Source organism: Pristis pectinata, chromosome 11, assembly GCF_009764475.1.
Source record: "Pristis pectinata isolate sPriPec2 chromosome 11, sPriPec2.1.pri, whole genome shotgun sequence".
Classification (NCBI taxonomy): domain Eukaryota; kingdom Metazoa; phylum Chordata; class Chondrichthyes; order Rhinopristiformes; family Pristidae; genus Pristis; species Pristis pectinata.
In genome coordinates this window covers 31,947,121-31,974,862 of record NC_067415.1, presented here as the reverse complement: position 1 = coordinate 31,974,862, position 27,742 = coordinate 31,947,121, and the positions used below count along the sequence as shown (strand labels likewise).

The 27,742-nt window shown below is 40.0% G+C and overlaps 1 protein-coding gene across 5 annotated transcripts in view; it reads right to left on the bottom strand.

The window, feature by feature from the left end:
• LOC127576225 (radixin) overlaps positions 1-27,742 on the bottom strand; it is a 97,277-nt gene that overhangs the window by 2,611 nt on the left and 66,924 nt on the right. For all 5 annotated transcript variants that reach the window (XM_052026665.1, XM_052026667.1, XM_052026663.1 and 2 more), the window contains exons 5-13: positions 26,909-27,183; positions 20,290-20,373; positions 19,011-19,157; positions 17,551-17,647; positions 11,653-11,816; positions 9,697-9,827; positions 7,602-7,762; positions 3,025-3,117; positions 2,548-2,790 (exon numbers count right to left, since the gene is read on the bottom strand). In XM_052026665.1, coding sequence (XP_051882625.1) covers positions 2,548-2,790; positions 3,025-3,117; positions 7,602-7,762; positions 9,697-9,827; positions 11,653-11,816; positions 17,551-17,647; positions 19,011-19,157; positions 20,290-20,373; positions 26,909-27,183 — 1,395 coding nt within the window. The remainder of the gene's footprint in view (positions 1-2,547; positions 2,791-3,024; positions 3,118-7,601; positions 7,763-9,696; positions 9,828-11,652; positions 11,817-17,550; positions 17,648-19,010; positions 19,158-20,289; positions 20,374-26,908; positions 27,184-27,742) is intronic.

The following is a 27,742-nucleotide window of genomic DNA, read 5'->3' as shown; positions in this document are numbered from 1 at the left end:
TGATACAAGCTTCAAGCAGTCACCACCTCCAGAAGAGATTAACCAGCTCTGTTTGATGTCTGAAAGCATTTTAAACTTCATCACCAAGATCCCACAAGGAGTGGTCATCACTGACCAGCTATTTAACTGGACTAGTAGGTCAAAAGGTTAGGTATCCCACAGGGAATGATTAAGGTCCCAACTCCCCAGAACTTGTACATCAACAAGGCACAAGTGATAAGAAGCTGAAGTACAGAGTGATAGGAAGCTGGTGGTATTTGGGATAGACAAGTGATAGGGAAAGTGGGGATACAGATGAATTAGAGCAGTTTAGTCTGATCCTCACCAAGAAATGCCAGTAGCACTATGGAACCAATGAGTGCCACAAAGTTCAGGATTTGCACACGTGAAGTCCCAAATGTGCTGATTGCACTCTACTGGCAATTCCCTAAATGTGCTCTCACTTTGCAATAAGTTTGCACACTTCCACTGGACCCATTTCCCAGGACTTCCCTAGGGGTAACTCCTGACTGAAAATGAGCAACATTAGACCTGGTGCAGGAATAGAAATTCCATTCATTTTGACAGAAGGAAATAGTTGAATGGGCTGAGAGAAAATATTAGGCACACAATCATTTTTTGAGAGTTTGCTTTAATGTTTTTAATTAACTAAATGATTTTTTTAAATTTGTTTTTAATAACTTGAATATTTCTAAATGTCAAGGATATTTAGAAATAGCACCAGCTTCAGTTTTCAGCAGTAGTGGGTAGAATACGGTTTGGTTCACCCCATGACACTATTACATTACAGTGTCTCCATTTTGGATTGAATTGACTCATTGGAATACAATTCAATAATAGTGCAAGATATTAGGTCATTTTGCAAATTATATTCAGAAAAGTACATTCTTGAAGGTATACAATTTTAACTTCCATCAATATTGCAGGATAGTTTATTCAAGTCAGATTTGCCAGATTATTAATTTGCTTAGGTTCAATGATCATTTGATATAGGTGTCTTTTGGATAAAGCTTCAATATCTTGTTGAGAAAAAGTGATGCAACCATCTACATGGGAGCATACATGGTTCTGAAAGAAAACTAAGTGTGTAGTTAGAAAGCAGCCTTTTGCTGGTTTCTTAAGATCTCCATCACTCCTAAGCAAAATCAAAAAGGGTTTTTTGTTGCAACTTCAATAGCTTTACATGGAAGGCCAATTTTAAACCTAAATCAGGTTTCAGAATTTCATGGAACAATTCCCTAGGCAGTAAGCCCATGCTCACATTAAAAGCATAATTAATTGAAACTCCATCTATAAATTTATCTGCTAATGAGAATCACCATTCCAGCAGAATTAAATATCAACTGTTGGCCAAATTACACCATGTACTTGTCACACAGCCTTCATTTGCAAACCGCACAAAAAAAAAATCACATGCTCTTGTCCAACATGACAAGTTTTGACTGTTAATGGTGTGCTTCAACAGGCATCATCCATACATTTCCTCATCAGCAGGAAATCCTGCAACAAGTGAATAACATTCAGTGGCTACAGGCAGAGATAAACAGACTTGTTAATCCCACAAAATTACAAGCAGTTGCACTTGAAATGAAGGTGCATCAAAAGAAAATCAGCAAAACAAATACTGATGGTGGTAATCCAAAATGTAAATAGAAAATGCTGAAACTTAAGTAGATTAGTCAGAACCTGTGTAAAACACTATTTCAGACCTTCAGAACTAGCAAGTTAGAGATAAAATAGGCTTTAAGTACAGAGCAGGAAGAGTGCATAGGAGTAAATAACCAAAAGCAATAATTGGTGCAAGGCAAAAGCAAATGAAACTTGAAATCCAGAATGTCTCAAATTCAAAAATCTACACAATATGCAAGTAGGTCCAGATGCATTGAATGCTGTGTGTTGGATTTCATTAAGAAACTGGTCTTCAGGAAATAAACTCAAAAAGAGATATTTTTTCTTCCAAATTAGTCAGAACAGGAAATATTAAAACACCTTATAAATGTTAAAAAGTATAAAGAAAACAAGAGATCCAGACATGAAATGAACAGTTGCCAAGGATCTTTAATTGCCATCCAACCCTCCCATGACAATAAAGCTAAATCTTAGTTTGACAAGAAGGAGAAAAGTATCCCATTACTCAAGTCAAGCCTAACAGTACAAGTGGAAAAGAAATCTCAACAACTCTGTGTCGACAATATGGTCTGTAACTGATTTTTCAGCCTTGGACAATATTCTTATTGATGGATGAAATGACAGGTCTGTAAATTCCAGTCAGATTTGTGAATTAAAGTGAAATTACCACATGTTTTGGATGCAAGTATAAATTTTAAAAATTCAAAAAATGATTTTTGATATGGGGAGAAAAAGTTTGATTTTAATATTAAAACTTATTATAAATGTAAACTTAAATGGTTAATATTATTGAATGAATATTCATTCAATTCTTGGTGTAATGTTTTGTTAACCTGATGGCACAGTGGGCATTCTTGTGAACTTCAAATCCCAATAGTAATTTCACATTTGGAATTATTGATATCCTGTATAGCTCACCTGCAGTTGTTTCTTTACACGCTCATTCTTCTGTGTTTCAGTTATGCGCTCCTCCTCACTGCGGTGGTTTGCTACTCCTTCTGATAAGAGTTCAGCACTGGCTTCAGCATTGTTCTCATCCTGCTCATCGTCATGCTCGTTCTCAGCTTGTGGAATAACAAGTGGAGGTGGTAGAGGAGGAGCTGTCATAACGATCTTCAACTCCTCCTTGGTTTTTTCCAAATCTTCCTGAGCTGTGACAGCCTAAAGTTAGGAAAAAAAACAACTTTTTCCTCTAATCCGTATTGTCAGAAATTCTTCACTCACTTCCCAAATATAATTCTGACTAGGATTAATGTACAAGACTTTTCTGCTACTGTTGTTTGGTAGAAAAAAAAGTGATTTAAATTCTGCTGAAAGTAGTATTACTCAAATTTAGCATCCATCCCCATCTCAGTATACTCAGGACTAAACCGTCATCACAGCTTAATTAATTACTTTCTGCTGCCATTCTGTGGCCTCTGCTTCCTTCTTCTTCTTTGCATCCTCCAGAAGTGCAATTTTGGCAGTAAATTCAGCAAGTTCAGCTGCCTAAAAAACAGAAAATGTGATTAAAGTTGCTGAAATGTATACACCATCACAACTATACATTTCATTCTGGGCTGAAAGTGAGCCACTAGGCATGTAGAAATGTAAAAATGAAGCAGCAACAACTTTTTCCTCTGCAATAAACATTTAGAAAATGTATAAGCTAATCAAGGACAGGTGGCATCACTATGTTAAATTAAGCAGTCTTCAAAGAACTACCCAAATAGATTGGAGGTCCTTTTATTTTGGACACAGCTTGGCTTCAAGAAAAAGTTAAGTTGCACAAATGGTATATTTTTAGGAGAATACCAGTTTGGAGTTAAGGTTAACTAGTTGACTGAGGTTGCAGGAAAAGTTTCATAGAAGTGTTTTATAATCTACAATGCAGGAAAAGAATCTAATCTGGGCAACTGTTGGATTAGAGAGGAGCTGGACAAGTTTCTTGCTAGAGCTGGTATTACTTCCTACAAAAATTAGGGAAATGTTGAACATATACCTCATGGCTGCAGTGTTCACTTGTAATGTTTTGTTAGTTATACATCCCAATACCTGTTTGGCTGATTTATGCCTGTGAAGTAATCTGGGATGTTTTTATCTTGTTAGAGGCAACTAAATGTGCATGAGTTTTAGTCCAGTTTATTTCCCAACTCAAAGTAGTTTCTCCCTACTTAAAATACGGATTTTTGAAGTTTGTGAAGACAACCTTCCTCTCACTGAGGCCATTTAAAATTTATTGTGGGGAGGGGGTGGAGGATAGCTAGAATGCTCTGGCAATGTTTGAGACACTCCATTAAAGGGATTAGTCAAGCTAGAGCTAACTATATTCAAAAGATGAACATTTGAAATAGACAGATACAATTAGAAAAAGTGGCTCAAGAATAATCCAAATTCCTTGAGCAGGCAGAGAAGCCTCTCATATTGTAAAGCTCCCAATTGTTTCTCTGCAAATCATGTTTTTTTTTGTTTTAGTTTTCCCCATTTTTTTTTCTCCAAACCATCTCCCCTCCTGCTCAGAAAGGAGGGGAAGCAGTTGAAAGGTTAAAGTTTGCAATAGATTCCCAATCTAAAGCTAAAATTAGGGTTTTAACTTCTGAGTGGGAAAAATATGGGTTGGAAAGTTTTCAATTATCTTTTGATTTGCTTTCTGTAATACCTGGCTCTGTAAGAGTACAAATTTGTAGGCGTCTTTTCAAAGAAATGTTCAAGTTCACATCAAGTAATGTTTGCTGAAATGCACCTGTCAACCTATTTTTCCCTATTCAGATCCAACTTAGAGTGCAAGATTTCTTTCAAAACAGCCTACAGGATTCTCATCACCTTTCAGAGACAAAAGTTCTCATACAAAATGGGGATGAAGCATTGGTTCTGAGTAATTTAGAGCTGGATTTCAAGATTTGATACTCATGTATATGAGCTAGTTTGTAGAGAAAATTCTAAGATACAAGCACTGTAGGAATTTTTTTTAAAAAAGGAAGGTGGGCTGGGGTAGGAAAGGGGGAAGAGGAAATTTAAGAGGGGACTGTTTTTCTCCCAACTGCTTGTTAGATTCAAACCCTATTAAACATGATTTTGGGAAACAAGAATGTTTCTACTAGTTTTAAGATAGTTATGGAAAAAGATAGGACTGGTCCACAAATTAGTGCCTTAAGGGCAAGGCTGGCAAGATAAGGGAACCCCGATTGACAAGGGATATTGAGGAACTGGTCAGGAAGGAGGCACATGTCAGGTATAGGCAATTGGAATCAAGGGAATCCCAGGAGTGCAAGGAATGTAGGAATACACTTAAGAGGGGAAAATCAGGAGAGGAAAAAATACACGAGGTAGCTTTGGCAGACGAGGTAAAGGAGAATCCCAAGTATATTAAGAGCAAAAGGGTAACTAGGGAGAGAATAGGTCCCCTTAAGGATCAATATGGTCCTTAATCAATGTGAGGAACCAGAGATAAGTAAGGTGTTAGATGAATATTTCTCATCTGTATTTACTGTGGAGAAGGTAATGGAGGCTAAGGAATTAAGGAAAATGAACAGTGATGTATCCAAACATATCCATGTTACGAAAGAGATGCTGGTGCTCTTAAGGCATACAAATACCCTGGGCCTGATCCAGGATATTGTGGGAGGCTAGGGAAGAAACTACATGAGCTCTGGCAGAGATATTTGTATCTTTAGCCACAGGTGAGGTACTGATAGACTAGAGGGTAGCTAATGTTGTGCCTTTAAGAAGGGCTACAAGGACAAGTCAGGGAACTACAAGCCAGCAAGTCCAACATCAGTGATGAGAAAGTTACTAGAGGGGATTTGAAGCGACAGGATCTACTAGCATTTGGAAAGACAAGGGCCAATTAGGAATAGTCAGCATGGCTTTGTGCATGGGAAATAGGTGTCTCACAAAATTGAGTTTTTTTTTGAAGAGGTGACAAACAGGATTGAGGTTTGGGCAGTAGACAGTCTACATGGACTTTAGCAAGGCCTTTGACAAGGTCCCACATGGTAGGCTAGATCACATGGGTTCCAGGGTAAGCTAGCCAAATGGATACAAAACTGGCTTAGTGGAAGGAAGAGGTGGTAGTGGAGGGTTGTTATCAAGTTAGATTGGAGGCCTGTGACCAGTGGTGTGCAGGTTCACTGTCGGCTGTCATCTATTAACAATTTGGATGACAAAGTTGTTAAATGGCAAGTTTGTGGATAACACCAAAATTGGTGGTATAGTGAACAGTGTAGAAAGTATCTAAGAATTATAACAGGATCTAGATGAACTGGGCAGAGGAATGACAGATGGAATTTAACTCTGACAAGTGCAAGGTTTTGCACTTTCATCAGTTAAACCACGACAGGGCTTGAGCCATAAATGTTAGGGCCCTGGAGAAAAAGAACAGACACACCTAGGATTCAGGCAAGTAGTTCTCAAAGTGGTGACACATGTAGACAGGTTGGTAAAGTAATTTAGCATGCTGGTAAAAAGGCATTGAGTACAGGAGTTGAGGTGTCATGTTACAAATCATTAGTGAAACCACACTTGGCAGTATTGTGCGCAGCTTTGGTTGTCCAGCTATAAGAAGGATGTCAAAGTGCAGTAAAGATTCATGAAGATGTTACCAGGACTGAAGGGCTTTAGTTATGAGGAGAGAATGGGACTCCCCTTCCCCACCCCCAGGAGGCTGAGAGATGACCTTACAGAGCTATACAAAATCATGAGGGGTGTAGATAAGGTGAACAGGTCAGTCTTTCCCAGGATAGGAGAGTCCAAACCTAGAGGGGATAGATTTAAAGTGGGAGGGGAAATAATTAAAAATAAGGGACCCAAGGGGCAACTTTTTCCATACAGAGGGTCGTGGGTATGTGGAATGGGCTGCCAAAGGATGCTGTAGAGGCCAGTACAGTTGCAATGTTTAAAAGATGTTTGGACAGATACATGGCGAAAAAAAGGCCGAGAGAGATATGAGCCAAACACAGGCAAATGGGACTAGCTCAGATAGACATCTTGGTTGGAATGGACAAGTTGGCCAAAGGGCCCGTTTCCATGCTTTTCAAAACATACTGTTCTCTCCCTCCATTTCTTTCCTCACTTGTTACCCTGCTGTGCCATCACTTTAGCCTGTATTATCTTACATGAAGTTTTCAGGCAAGTCTAAGATTTTAATATACTCCAAGTTTGTTGCAGGGTTCATAAAATAGGAAGGTAAATTAGAACAAGTTATAAAGCAATTTTGTGGCAGTAAAGTGGCAACAATTGTTTTATTAATCTTAGTTTGATCAGAATTTAATCAGATTCTAACTGCCACATTAACTCATTTGGTCTCAACCCAATGTTCCTTTTGTTCTAACCATCTCTGCCCTACCTTCTCTGCTACTGAAAATTTGTTTTCTTTCCCAAATCTAATGAAGGGTCTTCAATCCAAAAAAAGTCATTCTTTCCACAGATTCCACATGACCCTAATTTCATTTCAGATTTCCAGTATCTGCAGTTTTGTTTTTCAGAATTTAATGCGATTTATTTTACTTTACAATAGCAGACAATTCATTAATCCATTTTTGTTCCACTCTATCCTGTATATTCATTGAGGATTCCACTTTAAAATTTACATAACTGCGACAAACTGTTGAAATCAACTTGTTTTGTCATTTCTTAGGCACAAATAGAGTTATATTTATTATGAATATTGCAAAATATAGGGAGAAAGAATTAGAAAGGGAGAAATATTAAAATACCTTTAATATAGAATCACAGTCATACAGCACAGGAGGCCCTTCACCCATCCAATCCTATCCATACTAATCCTCTTTACCAGCACTTGGTCCACAACCCACCTGTCTTTGCAATTCAAGTGTTCATTTTCTGAAAAGACTCCAATGTGAAATGGATTTAGTTTTCCCTCCTTCACATCAGACCTCAAAATCCAGCAGAGTACTCAGAACCTGTGAACATTTGATTCTCAAGCAGATTTTCAGTTAAATGATTTATAATTTAAATAAGGCCAATTGTCATACCAGTTGCTCTTGATTCTTCATCTGATCTTCAGCCTGTTTGGCCAAGGCAGCTTTAGCTTCTTCTGCACTACGACGCTCTTTTTCTAGTCTCTCAGCCTCCTCTTTAGCTCTTTTCCTTTCCTGCTCAAGTTCTAAAGCCCGTCGGGTTTGCTCTTCTAGTTCTATTGGAAACAATGAAAGCAACTTTCGGTTTCATTCTTGAGAAGTCCAAGAGTTCTTGATAAAATTATTGATATATGGAAATATTAAGACAAATTAGACCACCTATTATACTACATGAGATGACACCACAAACAGCTGGTTGCCAATTTCACCATCAAAATAAAAGATGTCAACACTCAATTTAGAAGGACTAAAATAATACTGATCTAAAAATTATGCAAGTGAGGTAGCTTTTTAAAAAGCTTTTAGCCATCTCACCACAATTTTAATGTCTCAATAACAAATTTGGCATCCATTCAAGAAGTTGGTTCAAATGGAGATTTGTATACTATATGCTTTTGTTTCCCATGCCTTCTTCCAGAAAAGGAATCTTTGCACAGTGGATTTGACTCCTGTAAATTGCAAGGCATTGCTCAAACACTAAAATCAATTACTTAAGTTTTACCTTAGCACATCATTTAAATCCCAATTATGGGAATTTGTTGTACCTCTTTTCAAAAGTATGGGAAAAGAAACAGGAGCTGCAAGGTAACTGGCAGAGCTGATCAAATCTCCCACTGTCCACATACCCTTTGACTCCCCTGTAGTTCAAATATCAATGTATTTGAATGACTCCAAAGTTCTCTGGAATACCAAACGCCAACAACCTTTAGGAAAAAGTTCCTCCTCATCTCAGTCCTAAGTGGACAATTTCTTATTCTGAAACTACAGATATCTAGTTGGACTCTACCTCAAACCCAATGAAACAATATTAGACAACAAAAATGGAATACATCCTCAGCATATTTAATCCTTTGCCTAAATTTAAAATCACCTTTACTTGTGTTATGGTCATCATGGTCAGGTGTTGACTGTCCCAACAGTATAGCTTCCACTTACCCAAGTTGTGTTGTTTGTAATAAACTAAGATTACCACCTTGAGGTTCTGCTTCTTAAATTTGGTGCCTAGATCTCATACAGAGCATGCAGAAACTCAGATTTGTCCAGCTTATGTCACTGGTACCTACACGTACCACACAGCTGGATCTTCCTCCTCAGCTAAGAGCAGATATCCTGAACCCTAGCACCAGGCAGGCAATGCAGCCTTCTGGACTCTCTCTTTGTTCAGAGAACAGTGTTCATCTCTCCTCATTTTACTGTTCCCTACTGACACCATTTTCTCGCCTGTTCCTCCTACCTGAATGCTTCCTATAGCACAGTCCAAGTTACTCATCAACCCTGCGGCTCCTACTCCCATCCAAACAAACCAAAACCTCAAACCTTTTGAACAAATGCAAAGGACGAGACACCTGCATCCACGCCAGATTGCTTCCTTTACATGCCTCACTTGCAAGATTGTGATTGCCCTCTGGCACAATGCTCCATCTCCAGACAACTTCCCGTTCCTGATGTGTTGCAATGTCTGCATTTCAGGGTCCAGCTCAACTCCAAGGTTACTGCAAATGAGTGTGTTTTGAAATCACACTGGTGTCCAGGAGCTCTCACACTGCTGCCAATGACAACACCTGTCCCGCCATTCTTAATTTGTATTAATTAAATTTTGTATTTTCCTTCTGTTTTTGTTAAGGCAATAACCTCCGTTCTATACGGTTTTGAACCTTGAATAGAATAACTATTTTTCAGATAATCACCAAATTCCCCAATTCTTAGCACTCTATTGAATGCTGCACTCACCTTTAACGATAGCTTACAAAGTAGAAGTTTGTAAGAAAATCATTAAACAGCTACTTAACTCGCAGCAACATTCCACTTGTAAACTAATGCCCATGTTCAGTTGCTCCTATCCTACCCTGTTCATTGTCACCCCTGTCCCACTGAAGGTACTTGCTGCTCACACACTAAGGATTGCACATCCCCAGGGTCACTGGATTGCAATCTAAACATAAACAAAATTGAGGTACAAGACCATACTGCACAATACACAAGCCATTACCTTTCTGGGCCTTTAAAGTCTGTTCTTCAATTTGTCTAAGTCTTTCCATAAGCTCTTCCTTCTCATGTTCTATCCTCTCTTTTTCCTTTTCTGCCAGTTCTCTCTTCTTTTTCTCATTTTCCAATTGTGCCCTTTTGAAACAAAATGGATAAAGGATCAAAATGAACAATACATTTTAAATTTATGTCATTTATCAGAGCCAGAACAAGTCAATTGGTGATCTTAAATGTCATTAAGAAAGGATTGGCTCCCCCGCCCCCACCCAAAAAAAAGTGAATCTGCATATATTGGAGAAGATGCAATTGAAAAGCAGGGACTGATCCCAGCTTTGAGATAAACCGAGATATATCAAAAGAATAGCATGAAGGTGTTGGAGGAGGAGAAGGTGATGAGATTAAAAATTACACTAATCTGAGAAATGCTTCAAAGTCAGACAGATAAGCAGTCAGAAAATTTAGGCTGGCAAGTAAAAGATTTTTTGTTTTAATTCAAGCAATACAAAATGTTTGAAAAATATTGATTCAAGAAATCTTTAGTACTGAAAAATCAGAAAATGTTGGTTAGTCTGAAGGGGGAAAGGAATTCTGATATTTGAGTTTTCTTCATCAGAAATGATGAATAGATGTATTAATCTAAGCTATGCAAGTATTTATGAAGGATATAGTCACCAATTATTAGAAAGGAGTAAATAAATAGAATTAAATTGGATTTAAACACCAAAACTACAAATAGTGAGGAATTCCAGAGTTTGGTCAGCAGATACAATAGGCTTGAGTAAAGTCTGAGATTTCCATACAAACCAGGGAGGGAGGAAGCACACAGAGAAAATATGGTCTTGTCCATGAGCCTCAGGAAGGTGAATACAAAGATGAAGTGGAAAAAGAAATAGTTGAAGCAGAAGCCCAAAGCAAGTGACAGATTGGATTGAATTGTCTCTCACTCTTTTTCACTATTTTGTTTAAAAGGCAGAGATACAAAAAAAATGAGAGTGACAAAGATTAATGAATGGCATGCAGAAACTGGATAGTCTGCAATTTATACTGCAGTCAATTTGTGGCCAGAGGTAGAAACAATATCCAGCCCTCAAGAATATTCGATTGCAAGATATTAATTTTCAAAACTCTGCAAAGCCTTGACTGCTTGAGAAATCTTCTCCATTCAAGGCTTCATTCACTGTTACTTCAGCTGTGCAGCACTTGTACCCAACTCTATGCATTTCTTTGACAATATTTAAATGGCACAGCTGCCAGGCCTCGAATTGTCTTCCTGCTGTTGAAGCATCCAAGCACCAATTTCTGCAGCCATGCCCTTGATCTCTCACCAAGTCACATGGTCAGATTCAGTTCTGTGTCTGTCTCGCACCCCCCCCCCCCCCCCCCCTTTGCAAGCACAAATAACTGTACATGAGGAATGCTATCAGATAACTTGCTGACAAAGCCTGATACAACCAGCAGGGCGGGTGGGTTCACAGGCTGGACAGACAAGGCCAATATTTAGTTGCCAGGTGGTTAATTGCCACCTTCCAATTTCTGATGGATCTACCCTAGTGACTAGCTAGAGTAGTTCAGAGTTCAGTAGTTCAGACTCTTGGAGTCATGCCTAGACCTGATAAGTGCAGACTTTCTTCTCTAAAAGAAAGCAGTGAACCAGATACGACAATCTGATAGCCCCATGGTCATCTAATCTGACATTGTGTTTTTAAATTAAATCTGTAATGAACAGAACTTACGTTGTGACTCTGGATCATTATCCATTTCTCTGTATTACTGTACTGCATCACCACAGATCTTTTTGAATGCTAGTTCTGCAAACTGCTTACTTGGATTTTATGGTTTATTATCAAAAGTATTATTCAAAAGGGTAATAACACCCTCCTTATAGAGATGAGAGGTTAAAGAGTCAAATCAGTGCCACCACATTGTACAGGGTCACTTAAAGATGACTATTCTCATTTACCTCTCTAACTGTTTCTGATGTTTTTCTTCTCTGGCCTGTGCCTTCATTTGCTGTACTTCAATAGTGTCAGGTTTTCTCCTTCGCATGTACAGTTCATGATTTCCCATACAAAGTGCTAGAATTCGTTTGTTGATCCGGAGACGTGGAGCATAAAATACAAAATCCTAAACAAAAAAAATTTTTAAAAAAAGCATCTCAAATCAAACTGGAAAAAAAGCAATGCCTAAATTATATATATTTTGCCATGGACTTTACTCCATTGAACTTAACTTGCCCATTTATTTCCTATTCCTCTCTGGCCTTAGAAAATGTGGTGGCAAGCCATCTTGACTCATTGCAGTCCTTCTGGGAAGGAGTTCCAGGATTTAAATCCAGTGACTATGAAAGACTAATTAAAACAGCAATAGAATACAGGCCCTTCGGCCCACAATGTTGTGCCAACCTTTAAACCTCACTTAAGACTATCTAACCCCTTCCTCCCACATATTTCAATTCCTCCATACACTTATCTAGTAATCTCTTGAATTTGACCAATGTAGCTGCCTCCACCACCGCCCCAGACAGCACATTCCATGCCCCAACCACTCTTTGGGTAAAAAACCTTCCTCTGATGTCTCCCTTGAACTTCCCACCCATTACTTTAAAGCCATGCCCTCTTGTATTGAGCATTGGTGCCCTGGGAAAGAGGCACTGGCTGGCCACTCTCTACTCCTCTTAATACATTTTCAAAATAGGATGTTGTGCAATTTGAAGGGAGGTTGGGGTTACTAAGTGCCTACTGCTCTTGTTCTTCTTGGTGATAGAGATCGTGAATTTTGGAGATGGTGTTAAGAGAAATCTTAAGCAACTGCAGTGCATTCTGTAGATGGTACGACTGCATACATGGCACACTGGTGGAGGAAGGAATTGTTGTTTAAGATGCTGGTTGGCGTGTCAATCAAGTAGGCTGCTGTGTCCTGGAATTTGAGAGTTAAAGGTGCACTATCCAGGCAGGTATTCCAACACATTCTGGACACATTTTGCAAATAGTGGAAAAGCTTTAAAGGTGTCAAGAGAAAAGTCACATGTCACAAGATACCAACACCTCTGACCCACTCTTCTGGCTAGAGAGAGGCTGATCCAGTCAAGTTTCTGGTCAATGGTAAATCACCAAAATGTAGGTGGGGACTTGGGCAATGGTAATGCTGCTGATCACACTGCTGAAGTCTGTTGTCCAGCAATAACCTTAAGTGACAAATGTTTGCACCACTGATCAATTCATGCCTGCCAGTAGACATGGGCTGCTTCATTTTCTGAGAAGCTGCAAATGAAATTGAACATTGCTACTAATCAAACATTCCTACTTCTGACTTTGATGGAAAGGACCAAAAGCAGCTCAAAATGGTTGAGCATAATACTTTGCCTGAGGAACCTAAGAACACAACTTAAGAGGAGGAGGAGGAGGAGGAGGAGCAGGCTATTCCACCCTTTGAGCCAGTTCCACCACTCATTAAGATTATGACCTATCTTCTACCTCAGCACCTTTATACAGCACTGACCCCATAGTTCAAGATTTTAATATCAGAAATCCATCACTGTTTTGAATGAACATAATGACCGAGCCTCCAGAGCAATGTTTCATCTTCAACTTAAATAGCCTAGCCTTTATTCTGAAAACATGCTTACTGGTTTTAAACTCCTTAACCAGAAGGATCCCTCCCTATATTTTGGATGTTTCAATGAGATCTGTTTTTTTGTTCCCTAAGCTCTAATGAATGCAGGCCCAACCTACTCAACCTCTCCTCACATGGCAAACATGCCATCCCTGGAGCTAATCTAGTGAATCACTGTATGGCAAGAACATTCTATCTCAGGCAAGGAGACCAACATTACACACAGTACTCCAAGTATTACCAAAACAACTTCCTTAATCTCATATTCAAATCCTCTCAAAGTTTACCATACTATTTTCCCTCTTAATTACTTGCTGCACTTGCACACTGGCCTTTGGCAACTTGTTCAAAAGGGACCTAGATGTACTTGTAAACGTCAATATCCAGTTTCTCACCATTTAACACTTTTTCTGCCACGTACAAGCTCACATCTTTCCCCGCAACATTATATTCCATCTGCCGTGTTCTTGCCTGGTCACTCATCTTGTCCATATCCCCTTGCAGCCACTTCACATGAATTCAGAGTGGAAGGTAAAGTTTAATATCAACTAACATGGAAATATGATATTTGGTCCCTTCAGCCAAATCCTGCAGCAATGTCCTGGGTAACTAGCTTCCAACCACAATCACATTCCTTTGTGCAAGGCCAAACTCCAAGAAATAATATTAGTTTTACCAGGCTTCCTTGATGATATTCTCAGTCAAATGCTGCCATTGATGTCAAGGCCTGTCACTCTCACCTTTGGTCCGCATTTTGACCAAGGCTATGACAAGGCCTGCAACTAAATGGTCACAATGAAATCTCAAGGGGGGGGGGGGGGGGGGGGGGGGCATCAGTGAGCTTGTTTTTGGATAGCAAGTGCCATTTGATTGCACTGTTAATGATATCCTCCATTTTGCCAATGATTGCTAGCAGGCCTACTGACCAATTAGTTCGATTGGATTGTTGTGTCTTGTGGACAGAACCTCCCAAGCAGTTTTCCCTATTGTAGGACATATAATCAATGTGGTAACCAGAAGATGCTGACTTAAGGTGTGCGCAGTTCTGGTCACCCCATTACAGGAAGGATGTGGAGGCTTTGGAGAGGATGTAGAAGAGGTTCACCAGGATATTGCCTGGATTAAAAACGATTAGCTACAAGAGGAGATTGGAAAAACTTGGATTGTTTCTCTGGAGTGTTGGAAGCTGAGAGGAAACCTGATATAGGTTTATAAAATTATGAGAGGCATAGATAGGGTAGATAATCAGATTTTTTCCTAGTGTAATGTTAAATACTAGAAGACATAACACAGCTTTAAGTTGAGGATAAAGGAGATAAGTTTTTATTTTGAAAAGCAGAGCGGTAGGTGGCTGGAATGCACTGCCAGGAGTGGTGGTGGAAGCAGACATAAGCAGTGTTTAAGAGGCATTTAGACAGGCACTTGAACAAGCAGACTAAAGGAAGGCTTCTATTCCACTGTTACAAGACTCTGGAATGGGCCTCTTGTATGATAAAAATGAATTCTCTCTCTCAATCTACCTCATCATGGTCATTACACCTTATTTGTCTACCTGCACTCTCTGTAACACTATATTCTGCATTCTGTTATTGCTTTTCCCTTTGTACTACTTCAATGTACTTATGTTTTGAAATGATCAGCATGGACCTCTACTTTTTGTGATTTTTATTAATGACCTGGATGAGGGGATAGAAGGGCGAGTTGACAAGTTTGCAGACGACACAAAAGGTTGGTGGTGGTGTGGATAGTGTGGAGGACTGTCGAAGATTGCAGAGGGACAGTGATAGGATGCAGAGCTGGGCTGAGAAGTGGCAGATGGAGTTTCAATCCAGAGAAGTGAGAGGTGGTACACTTTGGAAGGACAAACTCAAAGGGGGAGTACAAAGTTAATGGCAGGATTCTGGGTAGTGTGGAGGAGTAGAGGGATCTGGGGGTTCATATCCACAGATCCCTGAAAGTTGCCTCACAGGTGGATAGGGTAGTTAAGAAAGCTTATGGGATATTAGCATAAGTCATGGGATCGAGTTTAAGAACAGCAAGGTAATGATGCAGCTCTACGTAACTCTGGTTAGACCACACTTGCAGTACTGTGTCCAGTTCTGGTCGCCTCATTATAGGAAGGATGTGGAAGCATTGGAAAGGGTGCAGAGGAGATTTACCAGGATGCTGCCTGGTTCAGAGAGTATGCATTATGAGGAGAGACTAAGGGAGCTGGGGCTTTACTATTTGGAGAGAAGGAGGATGAGAGAAGACATGATAGAGGTATACAAAATATTAAGAGGAATAGATAGAGTAGACAGCCAGCACCTCTTTCCCAGGGCACCAATGCTCAATACTTTAAAGCCGTGCCCTCTTGTAATGGGTTGGAAGTTCAAGGGAGATAGAGGGAGGTTTTTTTTTAACCCAGAGAGTGGTTGGGGCATGGAATGCACTGCCTGGGGTGGTGGTGGAGGCAGGTACATTGGTCAAATTCAAGCAATTACTAGATAAGCATATGGAGGAATTTAAAGTAGAGGGATTTGTGGGAGGAAGGGGTTAGTTGTGACTAACAACTAGTGGTAGTTCTGGAGTACATGCATTCAGTACTACTATAATGATCTTGCCTGGTCCTTTGCTGTATCCAATGCTGTCAGCCAGTTCTCGATATTGGGATATCAAACAAATCAACTTGGCATGAGACAGGTTTCTGTGCAATGGTGGGGGCCTGAAGAAGAAGCCAGGATGGATCATTCACTCAAAACTTCTGGGCAAACATGGCTGAAAGCACTTCAGCCTTGTCTAAAACAGTTTGGTCCCAGCCATCATGAAGGATGGTGACATTACTGGCACCTCTTCCCATTAGGTATTTAAATGTTCACAAGACTGATTAAAAGTAGCACAACCACAGAGCTTTGATCCAATCTGTTAGTTGTGGGATTGTTTAGCTGTCTACTACACGTACTTAGCACATGATCCTGTGTTGTAGCTTCACCAGGTTACCACAGATTGACAAATGCTACTCCTCCCTCAATTCTTAATATGAAGAATTATGACAAAGCTCCACTGTACAATTTTAGTTATTAAGCAAATGTAGGAAAAAATTAGACAAATACATTAAAAGTTCAGAAATTCACTAGAGATACCAAGTTTAAAGTTTCTTTCACACTGGCACCGATTTAGTTTAGCAATTTCCTAGAAGCAAGGTTGAACAAGCTAGGCTTGTATCTGCTAGAGTTTAGAAGAGCAAGGGGAGACTGGATTGAAATATGATCACGAGTGGTCTTGATAGAGGAGATGTGGAGAGGAAATGTTTCCTCTCAAAGTATCTAGAGCAAGTGCTGGTAAGTGGGATTTGCATAGATGGGATTTTATATTTGGCAAGGACATAGTGGGCCAAAGGGCCCGTTTCAGAACTGTACAACCATGACTAGGGACCACTCTTTAGAAATCAGGGGTCACCCATTAAAGGCAGATGGGGTGAATTATCATTAGGGTCTTGAGTCTTTGAGGAAGAGTGTCTTTGGATGCGTGTTTAGGGCAGAAATAGATTCTTGATAAGAAAGATGGTAAAAGATCATCAGGGAGAGACCAGGAGTACAGAGTTAAGGTGACAATCAGGTCAGCTAATGGTCTACTTCTGCTTCTAATTCATACGTTTGCGTCACCACTCAGAGCCCCAGCAATGCGGTAGACAATCTGACGCACCTGACCTTGATCAAAAGCTTGCACTTGTTCTTTTGACTAGAAAAGCACTTAGGTCACAACCTTCAAGGCTACAAACCAAAAGCTTGAAATTGTGATCAACATAGCCTTTTTCTTGACCACCTTAGACAAAGGGGTAAATGGCCTCAGTGGTGCAAAGTTCCAAGATTGTAGCTTGTTAAAATCAAGACTTTAATATGACATGAGGCATTCTCTTATCCAAACAAGATTTTATTCCAAATTAATTGTCATATTAAGTTTTTGAAAAGTAAAGCAGTAAATTCTTGATCATGCGCTCTTGTCCTCAGCATTCAATTATGTTTTGATTCTCAAAACAAAGTTCTGATCAAATGAGGAAAAGGTACAGCAGCTAACCCAAATTATAATGCCTACTTTGCCATAAGAGGTACTAAATGTTCTGTTCCCAAAAGAACACATTAGGAGGGATTGGTGAATTCATAACACAATATTGTATTATGTTCATGTTTATTAAAATTCAAATTCAAAAATATTTGTAACTGATATTTGATTCCAAGAACTAGTATGACAAGTAATAAATACTTACAGGTGCCTTCTTATCAATAGGTTTTATGACAAACTTTTTGTCATTAAAGGATATATTTCTTATTTCACTCCAAGGAAATCCTATTTTTGGTGTCAATCTGTTGAGCAAAAATAAACTGCATTGGAGAAGAGTATTCAGACTTTGTTACACCAAATAGAAGCGAGGCCTGCACTTTTTCCCTTGAGACTACTGTTTGTATTTGAGAGCAATTTTTATGTACAATTCCTTCAAAAACATTTTTCAAAATATAATTCAATGTTTCCCAAATATAGCTCTACAAAGCAGGACATCTGTAATTCTTTGACAACAGAAAGGCCATCTGTAATTTACACTACTAGTCAATATTCATTTCCCCACCCCACTCCCCAATATTTTGGAGGACAAACATCTCCAGATGATCTTTTATTTGCTCTGCTACAGACTGAAATAATTTTCTGCTTTGACAGGACGGGAGGGATGGGAGAGGAAGGCAGGTGTAGGTGTGAAGTCCAAAGTTTATTGGAAACAGAAAAGGAAGCTGAGTGCAAATCTCAGTACAGTAATGTGCAGAGGAGAAACTGAAAGGGTACAGGATCTACTGTATAACCAAACCACTTGCAAGCCAGATTTGAATCAAGGATGGCGTCATTCTGGACTAATGAGCCCAAAGGAAACTAGAGCTGAAAGTCACCTAGGCAAGTTCACAGAAGAGAGTTTCAAAGATAAAGATGGACTGAAGCGGAGAAATACAATGAGTAGAAACAGTGGATGGAACTGATGTGGTACTGGTCAAAAGACTGGTTACCTATGGAGTTGGTAGTAACCGTGCAGCGGTGGTATGAGGGGAGAAACAAAAATAAAGACAGGACACAAATCTAGATATTGGACAAGTTAAGATGAAAAGAGGAAAAAGCCAAGTTGCATGATGCACAGGGAAAAAGGAACAAAAACAAAACTCAAATCTAGGGAGGGAGATGGAACAAGGATGTTTAAAAAGACAAGGTGGGGAATCTGATGCCAGAAGAATAATATGAAAAAATATGCAATTAGGTGATTAAGGCCATATTACCACTATGGTTTTTGGGCATCAGATGGTGCCAAGTACTGGAATGAGAGGGACTTCATGAATTATGTCCAAGCCATGATGTCAATGCAATCATGAATATCAAGGGCACACTCAACAGCAAGCAGATGTTCTGGTGTGAAATCCAAGGTCAGGGATTGTTGATCATCTGGCACTGTTCAAGGAGGCAGTAAAGAATAAATGGGAAAGATTGGGAAGAGTTGTCCTCAGCATGCTCATTGATTGGAAAGGATAGCAATAGACAATCAAAAAATGAGCAAGTCAAAATTACACTCAGTAGCATGTCACTTAGTGATGTTCTTAACCCTACATCGAACTTTCAGTGAAAGAAATTTCACTCCGCATCTATTACAGGTGCAACAATTATGTCACATTCAAATATAGTTCATGATCTTACTTATCGTCATGTTCATAGATGTTAAGTCCAAGAGCGTCAACACCAAGCCACAACTCTGTTCCCTTCTTATTCTTGATTTCAAAGTAATTCACACCATACATTTCAAGATCTTGAGCAATCTTGAGGTATTCCATCATTGAATCTTCCCTATTAAGAGTAAAGTTAAAATAATTGTTCCATGGTACTCTCAATCAAGAAACTAGGCATGGCAGACCAGTCATTAATTGAATCAATTGACTCCCGGATTTGACACAACCCTAATTAATCCAGCCCCCTTTATAACTAAGTGATCTAGTAACATCTTTGTGCCCGGACATCCTGAAAATGCAGTTTGGGGTGGGGTGGGGTGGGGTGGGGTGAAGGGGGGGTGGCTAAATTGCCTATGATGTACTTCATCAAGATGCTGAACATTTGCAAAGTTACTAAAGATTATACGGAATAGCAAAATAGCTTTATACACACTGTGGACATTACAAGTTATGCGTTTCTGCTGTGTCCAACTAGAGAATCCTGGTGCAAAGTTTACATTGGCTTTTATCCTTTATAGTAAAAGTTGCAGATATTGGTGGAGTGAGGGTGCCTACTGCCAATCTTAAAACTGTCTGCTGCCTACAAACATCTTGCTACCTGTGGCATGATTTTGTGTCTCAATACATTTGTTCACTGAAGCAGACAAATTTCTTGTTTTTAAATTTTACTGCTACCAGCCTTTTTCAAACCTCCAAAAATCTTTCAAACATATTACTGTTGCATATTCACATTCCTTTACTTTTCATGTCTATTGAAGTTATTTCCTTCATTTCTGCATTTATTCAAACGTGGATTCATGTACTTGGATTATCAGTTAAACCTCTATCATGGGTCATTTTATAAACACATCCTGTGTAATCTCTTTGGCATACAAAGTGTAAAGGTGATACTTCCAATGTTGGCTAAGCATTCACCTAGTACAGAAATATAGTTTCCATTGCTTTAAACTACAGAAATTACAAACATTACACATGGAGGTCAATGCAATGTATAAATAGCATATTCTAAATAGGGAGCTGGAATGGAAGATCTCGTAGATTAAGTTGTCATAATATATATGTCTCTAAATTATTTTCTATATTCCAGTTAAAATTATTCACAAAAAGCAGGAATAGAAGGTTTATGATGTTCCAACTAAGAAGAGCCCACTTAAGATACATCAAGTGAGAGACCAGAGCAGAACACATCTAATTCTTTCAGGCACTTCAGGACACAAATGCGATTGTAAAGCACATGTAATGAGCATTACCTCAGCATTCCTCGATGTTCTTCATGCCATGTCTGTATCCTGTCTTCCCACTGTTCTTTTGTCAACTTATGCTGTTCCAAGACACTAAGAACATGTAGTACAAACATGAAAGGCATCGAGACTACATTTTCTTTTAAAAGTTTAACATTGCTCATTAATATATTAATTCTGCATCCAAAATCTTTGAGACCTCAAGCAATAAAGTAATATTAATTCCATGTAGTAAAACAGGCTCAACAAGTACAAGCTTGATGTCTTGCAGTTAAAATACTTTTCAATATCTGTTTAACTGCCAGAATGCGAAATCTTAAAAAAAACTCCAACTTTAGGTTTTCACCATACAGAAGCAGTTCAATCAACTTTGAATCTACAATAGCAAATACATTTCAAAACAATCAGACCAAGGGAATTCAGAACCTGCATCAAAATGTTGAACACTATAATATACTGAAAGAAACATGGATTAAGAATAAGAATGCATCAAACAATTAAATACACTACAGTACTTTCAAGCAAAGGTTGAAAGTTTCATTGCTGCCCACTTGGGAGAGTTGTTAAATTCTCAGCTTATTTTATTGGAGCAGCACAAAGTTTGAAGGAAGTCCGACCTCTTTCACATTACACCACTCCACGGCTATCTACATCACATCTACAAATAGAGTTCATATTTTACTAATTCAAGAACGTAGAGTAGCAAGTCAGAGTCATACAGCACAGAAACAGGCCCTTCGGCCCACTGGTTCACATTAACCAAGCTTCCCGTCCAAGCTAGTCCCATTTGCCCACATCCCTCTAAACCTTACCTATCCATGCACCTGTCCAAGTGCCTTTTAAATGTTGTTAATATACTTGCCTCAACCACTTCCTCTGGCAGCTCATTCCACATACAGACCATCCTCTGAGTGAAAATATTGCCTGCCCCTCAGGTTCCTACTAAATCTCTCCATTCTCACCCTAAACCTATGCCCTTTCTTTCTCGATTTCCCAACCCTGGGAAAAAGACCATGCACATTCACCCTGACCCTCATGATTTTATACACCTCTAAGGTCACCCCTTGTTCTCCTATGCCCCAATGAATAAAGTCCCAACCTGCTCAAACTCTCTCCATAACACCGTTCCTTGAATCCCTGCAACATGCAAAGTTGGGCTGAGAAGTGGCAGATGCAGTTCAACCCAGATAAGTGTGAAGTGGTTCATTTTGGTAGGTCAAATAGGATGGTAGAGTGTAGTATTAATGGTAGGACTCTTGGCAGTGTGGAGGATCAGACAGATCTTGGGGTCCGAGTCCATAGGACGCTCAAAGTGGCTGTGCAGGTTGACTCTGTGGTTAAGGCGGCATATGGTGTATTGTCCTTCATCAATCGTGGAATTGAATTTAGGAGCCAAGAGGTATTGTTGCAGCTATATAGGACCCTGGTTAGACCCCACTTGGAGTACTGTGCTCAGTTCTGGTCACCTCACTACAGGAAGGATGTGGAAGCCATAGAAAAGGGTGCAGAGGAGATTTACAAGGGTGCTGCCCGGAATGCAGAGCATACCTTATGAAAGCAGGTTGAGGGAACTCGGCCTTTTCTCCTTGGAATGATGAAGGATGAGGGGGAACCTGATAGAGGTATACAAGATGATGAGAGGCATTGATCGGGTGGATAGTCAGAGGCTTTTCCCCAGGGCTGAAACGGTGGCCACAAGAGGACATAGGTTTAAGGTGCTAGGGAGTAGGTATAGAGGAGATGTCAGGGGTAAGTTTTTTTTTTACTCAGAGTGGTGAGCGCGTGGAATGGGCTGCCAGCAACGGTGGTGGAAGTGGATACGATAGGGTCTTTTAAGAGACTGTTTGATAGGTACATGGATCTGAGAAAAATGAAGGGCTATGGGTAAGCCTAGTAATTTCTAGGCTAGGGACATGTTCAGCACAGCTTTGTGGGCCGAAGGGCCTGAATTGTGCTGTAGGTTTTTCTATGTTTCTGTTTCTATCCTCTTAAATCTCCTCTGCACTCTTTCTAGCTTAATGGCATTTTTCTCAATAGCAAGTTGACCATCACAGAACAACATTCCAAATGCAGCCTCACCAATGTCTTGTAAAACTGCAGCATACATCAACATCTGACAGATGAAAGCCGATGTGCAAAAAGCCACCTTCAGCACCCTGTACTTTCAGTGAACACATACTTGTGCTCTTAGGTCCCTCTGTTCTACAACACTTCCCAGGGCCCTAGCATTTACTGTGAAAGCCCTACCCTGATTTGTCTTCCCAAAATGCAACACCTCACTTATCCAAATTAAACTCATTTACCATTCCTCAGCCCAGTTACCCAGTTGATCAGGATCCTTCCAATCTTTACCATCTACGACACCTATTTTAGCATCATCTGCAAACTCACTAACCATGCCTTGTACATTCTCATCCAAATCATTGATATAGATGACAAATAGCAGTGGGCCTAGCACCGACTGGAGGAACACCAGTAATCATAGACCTCCAGTCTGAAAAACAACCTTTCACCATCACCCTCTGCTTCCTACCAAGCCAATTGTGTATCCAATTAGCTAGCTTTCCCTGGGTCCCATTCAAGCCAACTTTCAATGCAGCCTACCACGCAGAACCTTATGAAGTCAATATAGACTACATCTACCACCCTGCCCTCAATCTTCTTGGTTACTCCTTCAAAAAAACTCAAATTCATGAGACATGATCTCCCATACATAAAGCTGTGCTGACTATCACTAATTACCCAGTCTTTCCAAATGCACGTACATCCTATCCCTCAGAATCCCCTCTAGTAACTTACCTACCACAGATAGGAGGCTTACTGGTCTTTCTTTGTAGCCCTTCTTACATAAAGGCACAACATCAGCCACCCTCCGGTCTTCCAGCACTTCACCTGTTGCTAATGATGATGCAAATTTCTCAGCCAGGGCTCCTGCTATTTCTTCTCTAGCCAAATTTAAAAAGGACAAACATTTGGGATTGACAACTTTTCCCCTCTGAAATGCAGGTCATCAATTCTTCTACCTAATCCATTACCATTCCCCAACAAAGCTTTCGCCACACCTTTGTTAAAAGAGAAAGTTGATATGGTTGTTCAGATGTTTTACACCTATTATCATCTGCTATTCCAGCTATTAAACAGCATCAGTCCAACACATGCTTTTTTTTAAGATATGGTCTCAAGAATGCACCACTCCAAGCCTTCGCATTTATAAAACATCTGAACTGATAGAACAATGCAAAGAATCACTAACATTTTAAACAATAGCTGGCAGTTTCAACACAGCAGAGAGTTAGGTGATCTTTGGTGCAGTAAACATATGCCTTTCCAACAGACCAGTTAAATGAAAACTTCTAAGATGCTTTACTTGGGAAAGGGAAAAAAAGAGGAGAAAGCAATGATAACCATTGACACGAATCATGCTCAAGAATTTTTTTTGCCATACAATGCCCCACAATACTTTGCTTGCCAATGTGTTGGTGCCCTAATCACAAAGATGCTGGAAAAGATGCCAACCTTTGTTTTTGACCATGTTGACCCCTGCCAAAAAAAAGGAGCCTTTTGAAGGAATTTCAAAATAGATCTTCTGGAAGCAAGAGATCAATTTGTAATTGAATTATTCAATGTTGACATCAAAAAAATGAAAAAGTTAATGAACATTTTGTGCATATTAGTCTAAATATCGCACAAGTTAAACACTTCTGCATGCAGTGATACAAAAAGAAATGCATGCCCAGTTAGATGTTATTGACATTTGTGAGAAGAGAATGTTCAGCCTAGCACTCCTCTGAATAAAGGATACAAAGACCTGTAATAAAATTCTACACAAAAGTTTCAAACTGAAGCTGTGGGGATTCAGGGTAAACCCAAAAAGAAAACTAGCCCAAGGGTAGGATATCCAGTGATCAATTCCATCTTCAAGTACTTAATTAGCTGAAAGCACTTGGGGATATCAAGGATATGAAGAACATTTAGAAGTTTATTCTCCTCATCCCCACCCCCCACCACCCCCAACCAATTATAAGGAATTGAGAGTGGAAATCATGGCATAGTTCACGGCTTAATGCAGGTTTTAAATGTAATTTGAAATTCAAAAAACTCAAATTGCATTGAGTATTGTGTCTTTCAAACTAAATTTCTATGAATTCTACTATTTTGCATTATCAACAAAATGTCATATCCATATGAAAGGGATAGAAACTATTAAGAATATACCAGAGAATTCAGTGTCTTGGAAGATATTGGGAAGATTCAATTAAATACAACTCCACGTCACATCTATTAGGATCTATTGCCATAGATTTTTTCATTTCCATGGGATCATTTAAAACAAACTCCTATGATGAGAGGAAAAAAATCTTGATTATATGTAATCGGTCAACAACCTCCATTATCACTGTATAATGGATGGTAGAATGGATTTAAAAATAAATTTAATTCTCAATTACCTGTGTAACAAACATTTGAAAAAGTCTCCACCACAAAACCAACAATTACATCAGAATCTCCTTCCATATTAGTCTGAAAGATGTCAGGATATAGCTGGATGATAACAACTTTGGCAGTTATCAACTGGGAAAGTGGTATGATTCTCGTCAATTTGAGAAACAAAGGACTAAAGACGCTGGAGGAACTCAGAAGATCAGGCAGCATCTGTGGAGAAAAGCAGGCAGTCAACGTTTCAGATCAGGACCCTTCTTCAGGACTGAAGATAGGAAGGGGGGGTGGGGGGCGGTGGTGGAGGGAGGGAAAAGCAGAGCAGTAGGAGATGGACAAAAGAGGGGAGGCAGGGTGGGCACAAGATGGTGATAGGTAGATGCAGGCAAATGATAGCGACAGGCAGGTGCAGGGGAGGAGTGGAGAGCAGATCCACCGGGGAATAGGTTAAAGGTATGGAGTAGAAAAAAAATAGGCTAGGAAAGGGAAGGAATGGGGCATGGTGGGTGTGGAGCAGGTGGTTACTTAAAGTGGGAGAATTCAAATTTCATGCCGTTTGGCTGCAAGGTTCCAAGATGGAAAAGGAGGTGCTGTTCCTTCAGTTTGCACTTGGAATTCTCCTAGCCATGAAGGCAGAGGGCTGATATCTGTGATAGAGGGGGAGATGGAGTTGAAGTGACTGGCAATGGGGAGTTGCAGATATGGACCGAGCGCAGGTGTTTTGTGAAACAGTCACCTAGTCTCCAATGGGACCCGACCACCAAACATATCTTCCCCTCCCCATTTCTGCCTTTTGCAGGGACCACTCTGCAACTCCCTAAGTTCACTCCTCCCCACCCATCCTGGTCCCACCCCAGGAACTTTCCACTGCCCCCACCATAGGTGCAACACCTGCCCCTACACCCACTCCATCCAGGGACCCAAACAGTCCTTTTCAGGTGAGACAGATTTACCTGCACCTCCCTTAATATCATCTACTGCATTTGGTGCTCCAAGTGTGGCGGCCTCCATATTGGCGGGAGGAAACGCAGACTAGGTGACCGTTTTGGAGAACACCTGCGCTCCGTCTGTAACCACGATCTGCATTTCCCGTGCCAGTCACTTCAACTCTCCCTCTATCACAGATATCAGTCCTCTGCCTCCTCCATTGTCAGGAGAATTCCAAGTGCAAACTGGAGAAACAGCACCTCATTTTCCATCTTGGAACCTTGCAGCTTAATGGCATGAACATTGAATTCTTCCACTTTAAGTAACCCTCACACCCACCATGCCTCTCTTTTTCCTTTTCCTAGCCTCTTTTCTACCCCTCCATACCATTGACCCATTCTACCCCCCCCCCCCCCCCAGAGGATCTGCTCTCCCCTCCTTCCCCCACACCTGCCTATCACCATCTCTTACTGGCATCTACCCATCACCACCTTATGCCCACCCCACCTTCCCTCCTGTCCACCCATTACTGCTCTGCTTTTCCCTCCTATATATTGGGCTTCCCCTTTTCCTAGCTTCAGTCCTGAACAAGGGTTCTGACCTGAAACGTTGACCGCCTGCTTTTCTCCACAGATGCTGCCTGGCCTGCTGAGTTCCTCCAATATCATAGTGTTTTTCTTCTCTTCAATTTGCTCTGACAGACCAATGTAATTGTCCAAACTGGTTGTATTCAGGATCGTGAAGTAGACACAGTAGTGTAGCAGTTAGCATAAAGTTATTACAGGACCAGCGACCCAGGTTCAATTCTGGCCGCTGTCTGTAAGGAGTTTGTACGTTCTCCCCGTTTCTGCGTGGGTTTCCTCCCACATTCCAAAAGACGTACAGATTAGGAAGTTGTGGGCATGCTACATTGGTGCTGGAAGCGTGGCAACACTTGCCCCTAGAACACTTTACGCAAAGATGCATTTCACTGTGTTTTGATGTACATGTGACTAATAAATAAACCTTATCTTATTAATTCACCTGGGGCCACCAACGAGCTTTGGCTTTGAACTCTAAGCAAGCATTTCAATACCTATTACATGGACAGAACGCAATTTTAAAATATCCTTTTCTAATTGGATTTCTTTTGATATCCACCACCCATACAAGTGTTTGACTGTGATGCAGAACTATAACTTGAGGAGTAAAAAACTTGTTTATTTTACACGCAGTAGCAGTTGCTCAATACCAAAATACACCACAGAACCTCAATGCTACTTACCGCTGGGGAAGAAGTCGATCACTGGCCAAATAACCTGATTTATGGACCTCTTTGTTAAAATCCGCATATTTGGCTTGGACAGCATATGAAGCAAGCAGGACTGCAGTTTCTGGTGGACAGTAGATTTCATCATTTAGAATACCCTCCTTTACTTGTAAGAAGAATAGACGTTGTGTAATTTCTTGGATCAACTCCTCAGACACATCTTCTGGAAAGAACTTTGCCCTAAATTTAAACTGTAGTGGATTCTCTTTTCTTACATCCTGCTGAGTTACCTAGAATATATGCAAGTTGCAAAAGAAAGTGGTTTCCTTAATTTCAAGGGATAGAACAGAATAATTTGACACTTCAGTTAAACTCGTACAAAAAAAAATTGAGGGGCCCCATACATAAAATGAGAAATCTGCCTGTATATTATTCCAATATTTGTACTTTACACAAAACCTACAATGATGTGGCTGCTGAGTCACCAGGCCAAATTGTACAAACAGGGGTGAAATGAACAGCATTCTCTAGGTTAAGATACAAAGCAATGCAATTCACTATTACAGGCAAAAAAGGATAGTCTTGGAAAAATATACAAAATAGAGTGAATGTCATGTGCTCACACTCATTAGAATAATAGAGGGGGGAAGGTAACAAGTAGCTCTGGCTATGCCACCATTTTTTTGGGAAGTCCAACCAAAAACAGACTTTACTCTGAAACTAAACAAATGTATAACTTCCCAGAATGCTTCCTCAGCTACTTGCAAATGACCACTTGCGCAAGAAAACAGACTATTGTGTCTGTACCAAACATGAGGTGGGGAGAGAAGTGTGTCCAAGAGAAAAAGA